Source organism: Anoplophora glabripennis, unplaced genomic scaffold (assembly GCF_000390285.2).
Source record: "Anoplophora glabripennis isolate ALB-LARVAE unplaced genomic scaffold, Agla_2.0 scaffold114, whole genome shotgun sequence".
Classification (NCBI taxonomy): Eukaryota; Metazoa; Arthropoda; class Insecta; order Coleoptera; family Cerambycidae; genus Anoplophora; species Anoplophora glabripennis.
The window spans coordinates 78,643-93,845 of NW_019416319.1; the positions used below are offsets into that span (position 1 = coordinate 78,643).

The 15,203-nt window shown below is 31.6% G+C and overlaps 1 protein-coding gene across 1 annotated transcript; it reads right to left on the reverse strand.

Moving 5' to 3' along the window:
• Positions 1-3,962: 3,962 nt before the first annotated feature.
• On the reverse strand, positions 3,963-14,291 carry LOC111691373. The gene is made up of 6 exons (XM_023454079.1): positions 14,217-14,291; positions 13,677-14,152; positions 12,404-12,505; positions 10,192-10,297; positions 9,742-9,903; positions 3,963-4,013 (listed from the first exon to the last, which is right to left on the reverse strand). The coding sequence occupies exons 1-6, from the start codon at positions 14,289-14,291 to the stop codon at positions 3,963-3,965; spliced, it is 972 nt and encodes a 323-aa protein (XP_023309847.1).
• Between the last annotated feature and the right edge of the window lie 912 nt (positions 14,292-15,203).

The window sequence follows — 15,203 nt, forward strand, 5'->3', positions numbered from 1 at the left end:
AGAAATTTATAAATGTGTCCTCTATTAAATACTTTTGACATTTTTGACCGAAATCCTGCAGAGTTCTGCTTCATAAATGCCATTAGTTTTTTGTAATTTTTAATATTAATATCTTCTTTTGTAGAAAGGCAAGCTCTCACCATTGAGTACTCAGACCAAAGTGATGAGGGTTTAATATATTTCGATCTTTTTGAAAAATATGCAAGAAGCACATTTTCTGTAAGATTTACAACTTTTTTATCGAAGCACCACTCTTTAAAACGATTATAACTTATTTCATATAGTTTTCTTGATTTGCTAGGTAATAAGTTTAATGACGCTGTATTTGCTATTTCACTAACTTCTGGTGGGGTCCCAACAAATTCTTCTTCATCACTATCATCTATTTTTCCAATAATATCACTCATTTTTAAACTTTGTTTAAATGTCAAAATTAATTTTTGACTGACATTTCTAGAACTGCAGAGTTGCATTATCCAAATCATAGTAGTCGTGATCGCGTATGTTTGAGGCATTTACGTTTGTGTTTATAAATTGTAATCATCTGGCATTTTAGAAAAAAATGCATTTTCTAGTAATTTCGTAATCCAGTACATAATAAATATGATTGATAATAAAATAAAATCCGCAATTCTTTGAAACGTATTATAATCTCACAGAAAAAGGACTAAATATTTCGCTCATTTGAATGTTTATGTTTGTCTTGATCACAAACCGCTGTACTATAATGACAGATGAGTGCAATAAATATTTATTGCACCAGTGCAATAAAGATCCACTTTTTCTAGTAAATATAGTTCAATAAAGTTGTGTTTATTGCATGAACGTAGAAAAAAAAATTAATTGATTCCAGCGACCAAATAAAAAGTTCTGGTAATTTTTGTACTAAGACACTTAAGAATATACGATTTGCCTAAGTCGGATGGGCGCAGTTGCTTCAAAACATGAGGTTTACTTAGGAACAAGTCCACAAGTCCATCCATCGTGACATTCTCCAGATATTACAAAAAACATTTATTTCAAGAACTTTGACAATCAATAGCGGAGGAGCCAGACATTTTTTCTTAATGGAAGTTAGGTCAGATCGTCTTCTTTTGAGCCAAATAATGTCACAGTACCTTTTTGATCATGTGGTTATGGGACACGCTGTACACCCAGGGTGCCTTCTAAAGCCACGTACAGACTTGGATACAATCGATGGAAACATTGTCGGCCGAGTGTATCTTTTTTTCATCAACAATCGGCCGATTACATATGGCGATCAATAAACACAAATGTATCTCGACCACATTTAAAGTTGAAACTTTGGTGAAAATGGCATCAAATGATGATTTAATAATAACAGCGAGTGTTTGTGCGGCATACTTAATTATAAAAAATAAACTTGTTGTTTCTTCGATTTTCTTGTTACGATCCCTGTATTATTTTCAGGAGAAATTCCATAGAGCTGGAACCTGTTTTAAATTTTCTATTAAATTCAACGTATTTTCAGTTGCCCACATTTTGTAAAGTTGATTTTAAAGTAAACACTGATTCACAACCTAACCTCAAATTTCAATAAATATCCTGTGTGACAGTTAAAACGATGTATCTAGTTCTAAAACCCGTACAGACTTGCCGATGTTTTCCATTTAAAACGGAAAACAAACAACTTGACGATTCCTTTGAGAAAATGCCCCCGATGTTGTTGTTGAGTTGCCGCAAAATCGGCCGAGTCAAGAATCACAAAAAAAATACAGTTGGTCGACAATGTTTCCATCGATTGTGTCCAAGTCTGTAAGGGGCTTAACGACGACGATTCTCGCTATGTCGGTAACAACCGAACCTGTAATGGATATAATTTTGACTGCACCGAGTCGCACGTGTGTAACAATGTAACAGTGACATGAGATATTTATATTTACTGATTCATATACATGTTTTTTATAAAATACCACCCTTGTATTGAAAATGATGGATAATTTTATCAACTGTGGTGAAATCTGTTGCAAGTAGGTAGGTGATTTCAGTACAGTATGATATGATTATCAGTTACAACATAATTCGGGGGGAGATTTGGAATGGGACACTTTGTAAGACACTTTCTCTCATAATTTTGCAAGTTCATGTCGTCCGGAATTGGTACCAGATTTAAAAATCAATAGACGGTCATATTCCGCACTTAATTGTTCTTATAATTGTGTCAAAATAACCCGACATTTGTTCCCATTCTGGTATGTTGGTTTTTATATGTATTATTCCCTTGCGTTTCTTAGGAGAACTAAATTTTATTCACCATCGCCATTATTTAGAGCTTGTAACTCGAAACCTTCACTTAAAACTTTCCGTATAGAGGCTAAGTTACTCCTGTAGCAGCTGCAATACGGATTGTTAATTGTATTATATATTCATTTGGAAAAATTGTCTTAAAGTAGGTAATTATACACGTTGAATACGCTAACTTTTGACTGGGAATTAAATTCCTTTCTTTTATTTTTCACCTTCATTGATTTATTTAGTGTACAGGATAATACACTTCGTACCTGGAAAATACAGTATGCACGCAAGGTGAAAGTCATGCCGCCAATGCTTTCTACGTCTGGTGTCCAATACAGTTAATTTCAAAAAAGTGAGGTCTTCTTGGAATTCAGTCTTAACAAGTATCGTACGGACGCAGAGGATGACGACAAAATAAAACTCAGACAATTGATATTCGTTTAATTTAATTGAATTGTTAAATGTAATATATGAGTAGATACGCTACGGTGTTTTACATGTTTTCTTCTAATATATCATAACAGTAGAGTTTAAGTTGTGTTAAATAATTTCTGCGTTAGTAATTATGGACTAAAGAATTATACGTATATAGAGTGATTCATTAATAACTGTACATACGCTAACAGAATAATCCTGGGCTGAAAATATGACGAATTGACACTTAGATAGAATATGTTTCCTTTAGAAGTTACAGGATGTTTTATTTGAAAAATTTAAATGATAATATTCTTTACTCTTTACTCTTTATTTAACGACCACATTACGTACAATAAAAGTACATTTGAAGTCACTGACATATTAATGATTAATGGTTTGTGTTCGACCAGTTAAAATAATCTTGCACATAAAAGCATTTGTCCAATAGAAGGCTTTTACTTAACTTATAAAATTGATTAAAACTTAAATTAGTAACATTTACATTTATAAAACATTTGTCGAAGTGATTGTATAACTTAACATCTAACTTATTAATTTTTGTTGTGCGTAAGTATCGGCATATCTGGTGTTAGAGAAGATAATAAACTGAATTATAAAACCTAATTCAACTAATGCAATACAATCCCATGACAGAGGACACCGACATGAATAATAATAATAAGACAAATAAATTACATAATAAAATAAAAATTATTGTGCAGCCCTATGTTTAACTTTAAAAATCTCGAGAAATAATGACTTTACCGCTCTGAAAGAATAGTAGGTTAATTGCATAGAAAGTATCGAAGAATTGAAAAATATACCAAAATAAAATTTCCGCCAGTGGCGTAGAAGTTAGGAATAGGTAATTGTCCTCTACCCTGTCGTACGCCTCTGGTAGTAACCATGAACTATATTGTAGTATTTTTTGATTTGTTCTAAAGTATCTAAACTTTATGCCAAGTATGAAAGGGAAATATAAAACAGGGTTAAACTAATGAGTAAAAATTATTTAAAATGTTTTAAACAAAACACCCTGTAACTCCGTAATGAACCATATTTTTTATCTAAGTGTTATGTGCAATTTTTCATATTTTCAGCCCAGGATTATTGAGTTAGCGTGTATACAATTATTCACCCTGTGTATTTAACATATTCATTATTTCTTCATGCCGCAGATTTTACTGGAAAATTATGTGCATGGCAACAATACATACTTCGAGTGCAAGTGCACTGAAATGTTGCTCTGGGTGCTCTGTGCAAAATTAATCGATCAACTCGCTCCTGGTTCATGCTACTTTTTGTATAAAAGTATAAAAAGTATAAGCAGTTTTCATTATCTGCAATAAAAATTGTAGATTGAGATATGCATTTTTTATATTACGTAGTGCTAACTGAATTTTATTGGAAATATACATATTATAGGAGTAAATTATAAATCTTTTTAAAAATTGTGCAGTGACAAATTAATATAATTCCGATTCAAATCCGCACAAGAATATTGGATGTTTCCGAAGTAGTCTAGAACATTTCTTATATTATTATATTCTTTCTGAAACACAGGGCGTTGATATCTTTTTTGTTTTCTAATCTTAATAATTGAAACTTTATTTTTCTCTTTCCTGCGATTAAACTGCATGTTTCAGTTACAACAGGAGTTTTTCCTATAAGTTGGAGAGAGGCGAAAGTGTGCCCTATATTCAAAAGTGGCGATCGCGTTGATATCACTAATTATAGGTCGATCTATATCTTCTGTAATTTTTCTAAGATTTTTGAAATTATGTTGTATAACAGGACTTACTCTTCGGTTTCTCAACAAATATGTCCATGTCAGCATGGTATCATGAAAATGAGATCAACAACCAGCAGCCTGGCCGTTCTTTCCCAGTATGCACTGGAAGCGGTGGACAGTGGAGTTCAGTTCGATGTTATATATACCGACTTTGCAAAGGCATTTGACAGAATTAATCATAATATTCTTTTGCAAAAACTTTACAGCTTTGGTTTCAATTCTGATTCAGTCTTATTCTTACAGTCATGTTTATCCGAAAGACAATATGTTTTTTATAATGGTTACGGTTCTGTCAAGTATTTGGCGAAGTCGGGAGTACCTGAAGGTTCAAATTTGGGCACACTGTTATTTTTATTATTTCTTAATGACCTTACAACTAGTCTGAACTGTCGGAAACTAATGTATGCTGATGATTTAAAAATCTTTTCACACATTACCTCCTTAAATAACTGTGGTGTTCTTCAAGGAGAAATAGCCAAAATTGAAGCCTGATGTAATTTGAATGATTTATATCTAAATGCTAAGAAATGCAATATTATTAGCTTTACAAAGAAGAAATCACCTTATTGTTATAGTTACTTAATTATTAACATCGAAATTAATCGTTTGACTAAAATTAAAGACTTGGGAGTGATCTTCGATCAGGAATTATCTTTTTCATGTCATATCGTGTCCAAGGTCGATGATGCAATGAAGACTTACGGTTTTATACTTCGTAACTGTAAATCGTTTACTAATATCGCGTCGCTCATTATTTTGTATTTTTCGTACGTTAGAAATAAACTAGAATACTGCTCTACTGTTTGCAATCCATTCCATTTATGCCATAGATAGTTACTTGAAAAACCGCAAAGAAAATTTCTCAAATATTTATGTTTTAAGATAGATAATGTTTATCCTGAAAGAGGTACACCATATAGGCAACTGATTGATAGATTTGGATTTCAAAGTTTAGATTTGAGGAGAAAATTAAACTCAGTCACTTTTCTATACAGAGTGATTCACAACTTATCCAAAAAAGTTTGGGAATAGATGCGGCATGAGAAATGGAGTCAATATTGTAAACAAAATTTTTGTAAAATCCTTATAGTTTCCGAGAAAAAAATTATTGAAGTTGTAGTGTTTTCAACCATTACATAGCTGGACAACTGTAGTCTCTAGCGTCATTCGTAATACGCGTGGAGAGCCACGTGGCCTCAGCGACTCGGAATACTGAAATCCGATGTTTACAATAATTTTTTATTAGTTAGTGTCAAAAATGGCTTGCGTATATAACAACTCGGAGTTGATGGATATCGTTTTAGTTTATGGTGAAACAAGAAAACATTTGTATTATGGTGAAGCATTTGTGTTATAGTGAATCAAGACATCATTTGTGTTAGTTCGTAGAAACTGAGTAAGACGGACCCAAATGTATTTACACGTCGGTGTACAAAATTTTGAACAGTCGTTGTCGAATTATTTTATTATTTAAAACCACAAATGAATTTTATTAATTAATAATAACAGTAGAGGCAAAATCATTTAAGTTTGTAAAATAGGTATAAAATAGGTGCTATAAAATTCTATTTATTCTTTTCCTTGCGATAATTCTTTTAAGTTTTTGCCCGTTTTTATCACTGCCGCCATGACGGTCGCATTGTGCCAGGTCAGGTTTTACAGTGGACCAGTTTCCAGTGTCGTGCAGAAGTGTATTTTTAAATTATTTTGGAACTGCCCTTTTTGATTTTTTCTTTACAAAATTGTATTTGCAATAGTCCCCTGTACATCCAGTATTTTTTTGGATAAGTTCTGAATCACCCTGTATATGGTCATTATATATTAAATGGTCAAATTGATAGTCCTGAGCTGCTGAGTAAAATTAATTTTCATGTTCCTAGGCATAATTCTAGAAATACTGATACTTTTTATTGTTTGCGAAGAAGAACTAATCTTTTATTTAAGTCACCTGTGTATAATATATTCAACTTATTTAATATGATGTCGCATCTCTGTTATATAAATCATACCAGCTTAAAATCTATTTTATTAATCATTTCAGGTACTGTAAATGAAGATTTCTGTTAGTTATATAAGTTAATCCGTTTATTTGTTTTCTATTTATTAGTCATTATTACTTTACCTATTGTTCTATATGTAATTGTCCTATTATTGGTCTTGACTGTTGGGCAATAAAGCACTATTATTATTATTATTATTATTATTATTATTATTATTATTATTATTATTATTATTAAGAAGATAGTATTCAATTGAATAAAAATAATAGGTTGGCCACTGATAGTTTCAGATTTGTGGGGGAAAATGGAATGCTTTATTAAAAATAAAAAATATATTTCAATATCCATAACTTGTTTTAAGAATTAATAGCTAAATTACTAAAAAAGAACGCCATTAGGCATGATGCAAACGTCTACTTGTCGACTAATTGGTTCCCTAACCCGGTCCAACAACAACTGAATAATGTTACAATAATCTACTGTTCCATTCTGGCGCTCTTCTATGGTTTGCCCCAAAAACAGAAATCCAAATGATTTAAGTCTAGGGACTAGAGCGGTCAAAGTTGCAGAATTCTTCGCCAGGTCCATTGATTTGGATATTTATTATTAAGGTATTCCTGAACAGTTAGACTAAAATTGAGGAGATACCCCATCACTTGTAAATCAAGAAGGAATGTCTCGTTGGCAAAGCCAAACCTTACAGAATGTAACATAGTACATTAATAATAAAATGTTTATAGCGATCACCATTCAGTTAAAATATGACCATTATAAAATACTAAAGAAACACCCTGTAGCATGTTTCAGAATATACAGGGTCGCTGATATGTATGAAAACCGTCGATTGTCTCCTAAAGTAAGATATCTATCGAAAAAACATGAGACACAAACGTTTTTTATTCCATATTTCAATTCTTCTCGAAATGCTAAACAAAATCCACATAGAACCTCATGTACCTAAACTTAACCGTTTTGGAGATATTGAACTATTGATATTGAAAATAATTTTCTTATAAATTATACAAAAATATTTTAGTCCATTATTTTTATACTCCATCACCTTTGAAACCTTTGAAAGTTTCTAGCTCCATAACAACGCCGCGTTGTTCTTTTGTCTAATAGTGATTATCTTGATAACACATGTCAAAAATACATTTTTTAGCGTGAATAATTTTCTCGCAAAAACGGCACATTTAAGTAAACCTCAGCGTTTTGAAGTTTTAATGATGACAGGATATGGTGAAGATGAAGTTGTGACCAAGTAGTGGATATTTTTCATGAATTGAATCCCGATCGGGAACGTATTTATAAATGAAACATTGCAGCGTTTTCATTAAACTGGAGGTGTTACAGAACGACAAAAAAGTGTACCAGAAACCGATACAATCGACGAAAATTATTTGAAGTCATGTTACATGTGGTGGAAAAACAAATAAATTAAATAAACATGAGTCAATTTTCCAATTAAAAAATTTGCAAACGGGAACAATTACATCCATATAAAATTCGTTTGTTATAAGAATTGAGTGAAGACGATTATGATCGTATAATCGAGTTCTGCGAAGTTATGGATTGTTTTCTGACGAATCAACATTTTGTTTAAACGGGCGCGTAAACCAACACAACTGTAGGAATTGGTAAGACCAAAATCCACATTGGATGGAAGAAGTTCACACTCAACGACCACAGAAAGTAAATATTTCCAGTGGCATTCTTGGTGGACAGGACATAGGACCCTATTTTATAAACGGACACTGAAAGAAATGCGTTTTATTCTATATGCCATTATAAGACCATTGTATACTATATGTGACAGTTAAACAGGCGAATATTGGATATAAAACGCGTATTGCTAGCACAGTTGTATAGTGACTATAAACCTTATTCTTTATTAAATTATTGTATAACTAGTATACAACGTTTTTTATACCCTTTACGAAATAATAGCAATAACTGTTATTAAAGTGTACTATATCGTTATTAGAACATCTAGTACTGGTTATAAGTTTTATAATAATACACTTATTAAACTGTTGTATACTCTGTATGAGTTAAAAACATAGGAGATTAAGTTTTCAGAAATTTTATTGGATAACTGTAATTACAAGCTAAGGTTCTAATGTAAACATACATAAAACATACTTTTAAGCATTAAAAATGATGACAAATCGCTCCCAAAACTGTCCAGTTTATTTTCTTAGCAACGATGTACCCGTATTTTCTTGTATTACATGAAAATTTGCACTATAACTCTTCCACCTTAAGAATGAAGCATCCCCTGAAAGGTTAAGCTTCTATCCATCTAATTTTATTTCCTCTGGTTGATTGACTTTATACCCATGCTCTTCTTTGTCACCGCGTTAACCTTCTGTTCATCCATCTTATGTCAAACTTAACATCAGCGATTTCTAATAGGACCTACAAAATAATAATTTTTAAGATTTAGACAAGATTTACATTTGAAAAACAAAACAATTGCAAGCCATAAAACAGTTAGGTACTTACATAATAATTTTCCATTTCACACAACGCGATATGATCATGTATCCCACAAAACATGTGCACATACTGCCCATTTTCATGAAACTAGACGTGTAATAGTCGTAAGTCGATGCACAGCGGATTGTCGGAAATTTTACGATCATAACCGATTTATACACCGAGAGGTGCCGATCACTTAACCATTATAAGACGCGTTTTACATGTTAAAAACGGAAACATATTCGGTATAAGAACGAATAATTCTGTTAATATAATTGTTATATACAAATTCTGATGCTGGTCTTTATACAACAAATCTTCCATACTATACAATTGGAACATAAAGTCTATAACACCTGATAATGTATAAGTAATTCATTATAATCTTTATTTCATAGATGCATAAGGTGTGCACCTTCCAGTTAAACTCATTGAATAAGGAGTATGGAGATGATTGCTTTTTTTAATAAAAGTTGTATATTAGTTATAAAAGTTTTAATATGCGCTATACACATTATTCTAGATAAACAGTTTAATAAGCCCATTTCTTTCAGTGGAAATTTGACCTGTGAACATATTATTCCCGAACTAACAATTCCAATTTACCAAACAAATATGGTTTGTGTCTTATGATTTTTCGGTAGTTTTGTAGTCTTGATTTAGAAAATAATAGACGCTTTCCATACATATCAACGACCTTGTATAAGACAGAACAATCCAAATATCTGCTTTGGTTTTTAGAATTTTAGAAGTATATTCAAAGAGTTTTAACAACTATTGATGTGTTTTACTTACTAGTAGAACAGTTCTATTATTAATGATGTGATAATTTGCAGCCCTTATAGAAACACCTTCCTGACTCCTTATCATCATAATCAGGAAATCGTTTCGCAAATGTCCCAATTCCGGTAGGCACCATTTGCACTCAGAATATATAGCCTCTGCTGTTGCTTCTGACTAAAAATAATTATAAAGGGTGTTTCTTTAGTATTGCGCAAAACTTTAGCAATTCCTTGCCAAAAATTACGAGGGAATTTTCCATATAAATTTATATCCCAAAACATCGTTTTTGTGAGAAATTAAATAAAAACTGAATTTTACCCCTTGAAAGGGGTGTAACTTCGATAACAGTCGTTTTTGAAAAGTTTATGTAGAAGAGTGCCCTACTTTTTCGCAATATTAAAGAAACACTCTAAATAATATGTGACTATGTCTAATTGCTTATAGTATTCTTTTAATGCATACCTGATCCATCATTAGTTGCGCGGGAAAGCCATATACCAAAAAAGATTCTGTGAGTACACACAATATTGTTGCAAACATTCTAATTTGATCCGATAAAACCGATTCGCTGAAAAAGATTATTTATAACAAAAATCCTTGAGGCGGATGAAAATATGTTTGCAATTTATAGTAATTCTAACCCTTTCTTTAATTGTCTCTAAAATCCCGGTCTGATACGTCCAATAGCAAATTAACATTAACAAAAACTATCTTGGGAACAAAGAGGCGTAGGTTCTTTTTTTTAATTATTTATCGTAAAATTAAGTTCTGTTTAATGCAAAAAGAGCGAATTCCCGAGAGACTTTTGCCTGACCATGGGACAATTTGTTTATAACGCTGTTTTGCACGTCCTACTGTGTTAGTTATAAAGGGCTACTTAATTTTAACTTTTTGAAGATTTTCTTTTTCGATACGTTTGTTTGGAGCAATTAGAACCTATATCTACGATATTAACTTCTAAAACTAACGTTTAGTAATTAAACAATTAGTTGCAAAAAAACAAACGAAATTAATTAAGGAGCAACGATTTCACGGTCAATCGAATCGGCCTTTGCACACATTTTGGTCTTTGGATCGACTGTCTTTTCCATAAATTTCACCAAAATCCATCGCTTTTTGCAATAATAATGCGCAATGTTCGAAAACTGATAGTTTCGCGTTTGACCTTTATTTTACAAATAAAGGTCAAACGCGTCAAAATAATTAACAAATTAGTGAATAATGATCTTAGATAATTTAAATGTCTAGAACAAGGTCGACAACTGGCGGACCGCGGTCCAGATCCGGACCGCGGAAGGTAAAATACTGGACCGTCAAAAATTTTTTGAAAGTATAAATTACTCAAATAAATTATTTAAAAAATGATTTTTACGTTAAAATGCCAATCTTATCATTTTTTCTAGTATTTTACAATTGTGTGAGTGTGTGAGTTCTTAATGGTTAGTAAGCAGATTAAATTTGAGTCTAAATTAAAATAAAAAAAATAATATGAATTTGTTTTTGGACCTCGTTAAAAATTTTCAAAAGTATCCGGACCCCACCTAAAATTACTTGCCGACATAGAATACTAGAACATAAAATAACTAATATTCCGATAGGTCGTCTAGATATTCATGAACAGTAAAAAAAGTGAGGAACACGTAAATTTGCCAAATATTTGCAATTTGCCAACTTACCGCCACTGTTTTCGAGTTACATTTTTGATATTATCATTCTACATATCCTTCTCCATTATAAAATGCAATAAAATGTGTAAGTACTAATATTTTTTTCAACTTTTCAAGTTTTATGATCTAATGAGTATGTGCAATTTGCTGAAAATTATATTTCATGAATAGTAATCAATCTATTTAAAAAAAATTCATTTATTTCTTTAAAAACATTGTTTTATTTTAAAATTGCATTGAAGAAATCTTTATTACCGATGATACCATAATTTCTGTTATATAATTAATTTCTTCGTACATGAACACATATTTTTCACTTCTAACGAATATATATGTTTGGTTCAATCCAGTCCTGCTGCATCGAAGATTGTTTAAAATCTTATAATATATTATTTGTTCCCAGCAAATTATATTTGTTAGATTATATTCAGAACCAGCGTTTTGTTTACTGTAAAAGTAATTTATTGACAATAAACTACCTCCATTGTATATTACGTTTGTTAAGTATATTAAAAATGCCATAGTAAGATAGGATTAAATAGATTTATGATAAAAAATTTACTATCAAGGACTTTCCTGGAAGTGTTCTAGAATTCCGTATTTTATGAAAACTTGCAAAACAATGCCTTCAAAACAATGTCATCAAAATTTAATAATTATTTTTTCTTTTTTATTTGCAAGTTTACTTAAATAAATATGGTTTTTACAACTATTATTATATAAATTTACATGTATGTTCCTTTTTTTTACTAAAAAAATTCAAGATTTTTTATATGTTACTGTTTTTTTTTAATTTTTAAATTTACTGCAGGATGCTTATGTAATCTTTACTGTGAAATAGTGTACTGAAATGCCAATGTAATCTTTTTGCTAGAGAATTAGATAATTAATTATAGTTATTACTACTACAATTCTGATAACTAAAAGTCCAGTGATGTGATTTTTGTTCAATTATTTCTAAAAATTAAACTCAGTCTTTTACACTGTTTCATACTAAAAATACTTACGTTATTGTTGTATTATACATAATTATACATATCATGGAAATGTTAGTCACCATCAACAGCGCAAATGGCACACTTAATATTGCATTCAAATCGTCGACGTACCTGAAAAAAACTGAATTATTTTTTAGAAATGAAACAGAAAATATTGAAAAAACTTTTCAGAAGCTTCAGGCGATGCATTTTACACTTTTCTATGAAAAAATCGCAGAGTAAAAAAGTTCGCTTATTCCGTCTTTTTATGACTAACTTTCCTGGACTATTATTAATCGCTTATATGAAGCAGTTTGTGGGATATCACACCAAGAAATTAAAATTGCTCAGCAAAGACGAAATATACAAATTTGTAAAAGAATCAATGACTAATACACATTTAATAATGAATTTAATCTTAATACATTTCATTTTTTTTGTAATTATAGTGTGACTGACTAATAGTAACACTTTTTAGCATTGTTGGTGAATACAGATGAGGTAAGTCTCAGAAAATGATCGTTGAGGATTTGGGAGATATAAAAATATGGTTGAAATTTATAGGAGATACGCCACCCTTAGGTTACCAAGCACAAGATCACCATAAAGGGGAGAATTAAAAGAAAAGTTCAGCCGTATGTATTGATAGATCTGGGAAAAGTTAAGCGAAGCTACTAGATATCTTGGGTTGTCCAATCCACATGAGTATAACGTAGCTTTAGACGATGCCAGGAAAGATGTTTTAATATTGAAGAGGCATGATAGCAGGAAGCACTGGCAGACCATTGCCTTTTCAGAATTACTCGAAACCATTTCTTTTTCAATTAAGCACAAGACAATAGGGGGAAACAATATGGCGACTTTTGCCACGGCATATTGTTTATGTCACCGTAGAAACGAAAAAGGGTAACATTTATCTAGTAAAGGTTGGGCAAGTTAGGATGATTTTATTATTGTTAATGATAGAGAGACAGTTGTCATGAAAACAAACATCAAACCAACTTTAAGCGCTACAGTGGTGTAAGGGTTTTAAAGGATCATTATTAAATATCTAACAAATATTAAAAAAAAATGTACATCTGTAAATAAAGGATTGTGGTACCGGGGTGTTACCGCACTCGATTGATTGCAAAACTCGCCATTGGTTCGTTTCGCAATCTTCATTCGTTCGGCAAAAATCTAGTTACGAGACTTATTATGTGCACAAGCCCTTATAAAAGCTATTTTTTACACTGAAAAATTTCATGCATCCTATTCCAAACATTGGTAAACAGTGAGTTAATTTAAAATGAATGAGACTAACCTCATAAGTAACTGTTGATGTTTGATTATCTTCTTCATGTTTCGAACATACACTTCAACATCCTGGCTATTTTCAATATCCTTAAGATTGAGATCCCTAATCTTCAAATTTACGAGTCTAAATTGAACAGTAGCCAAAATTATGAGAGAACATACAAATATAGTTAAAGAAATAAAGAGAAGCCCGCTATATATACAGACGTAAACTTCGGCGATATAAAATAATGGAAAGGGTATATGAAAAGGTATAAAACAGTTAAACACAGAAGAGTTTATCGAAAGTAAGGGGGGCACTATATATGCAGATACGGCGAGAATTACGAAACTTTTATACCACCTTTCTATAGCTTTCATATATTTAATTAAATACGTTATTTTGTCATCTACAATATCGACTTCCCAAAATTGTTCCTTGGATTCCAAAATTTGTTTTATGGTTTTTGTACCTAAAGCAAGCGCCAAATATTTAATAAATATCTGTAAAAAGAATATATATATATTAATGTTGTAATATTTATAAATATACAGAAACTGAACTTACTATAATAAGTGCATTTATAGGTTCTATATTTTGTAGATTTCTATCGAGGTAACACTTGTAAAGAGATAGGGACATAATCCATACTGCTAATAAGTTGTTGAAAGTCACAAGCCATATTCTTATAGGGCGGTTAGGATCTACGCCGAGAAAGGGAAATGCTTTCAAACAGAAAGTACTTTCCATTTTGCAGCGCGTGCTGTTATCAGAATGAAGCTAATGGCGTTCACCAAATGGCCTGTACGTTACAACGATTACGCATTTAAAGACGACGGCCATTTAAAATCAACGCCCATCTATTCAAAGATTTATGTAAACTGTAACTGCAACATTAAATATTGATCCAAATGGAATAATTGAAATACTGAAGTATATATATTACACTAAAGTCTTTTTTTATTATTTTAACTATTTATACCATACTTAATATTCAAGCTACCACACAGTTCATAATTATTGTCGATTTTCACCACTTCACTTCGGAAATTACTTCTAAATGCATTTTTACCGTGATTTACATGTATTGCCTGCGGTGCTGGGAGTTTCGTCTCCTGCTCATCGATAAAGGGGCCAGTCAAGATGTTTAGACGCCTCTCTTATCACGCCAAACCTCAACGATTACTTGGCGGCATGAACGTTGCTCTGACTGAAATAAAAATGTAGTTTCTTCAAATGTGTTTTTAAAAAACTACTGTTTCACTTATTATAATTTATTTATTCACTCAAAAGACAATTTTATACCAGAGGTGAGTTCTTTCGAGAGCAGTGTTTTACTAAGTGCTAAGAGATGAACTAACTGAAGGAGTGCAGTTGGTTTTGTTAGGGTAGGCCTATGACTTCAGTCGTTATCGGTACCTGACTAATTATCTAGACGGTGGAGCTTCTAGGCGTTTGTTGTGTCCTTAGAATCATCACCGCAGGATTGCATAATGTCTAAGTAGATAGGGCGCTACATCTGAGGTCTAGACTGGAAACGATGTGCCTGTAAAA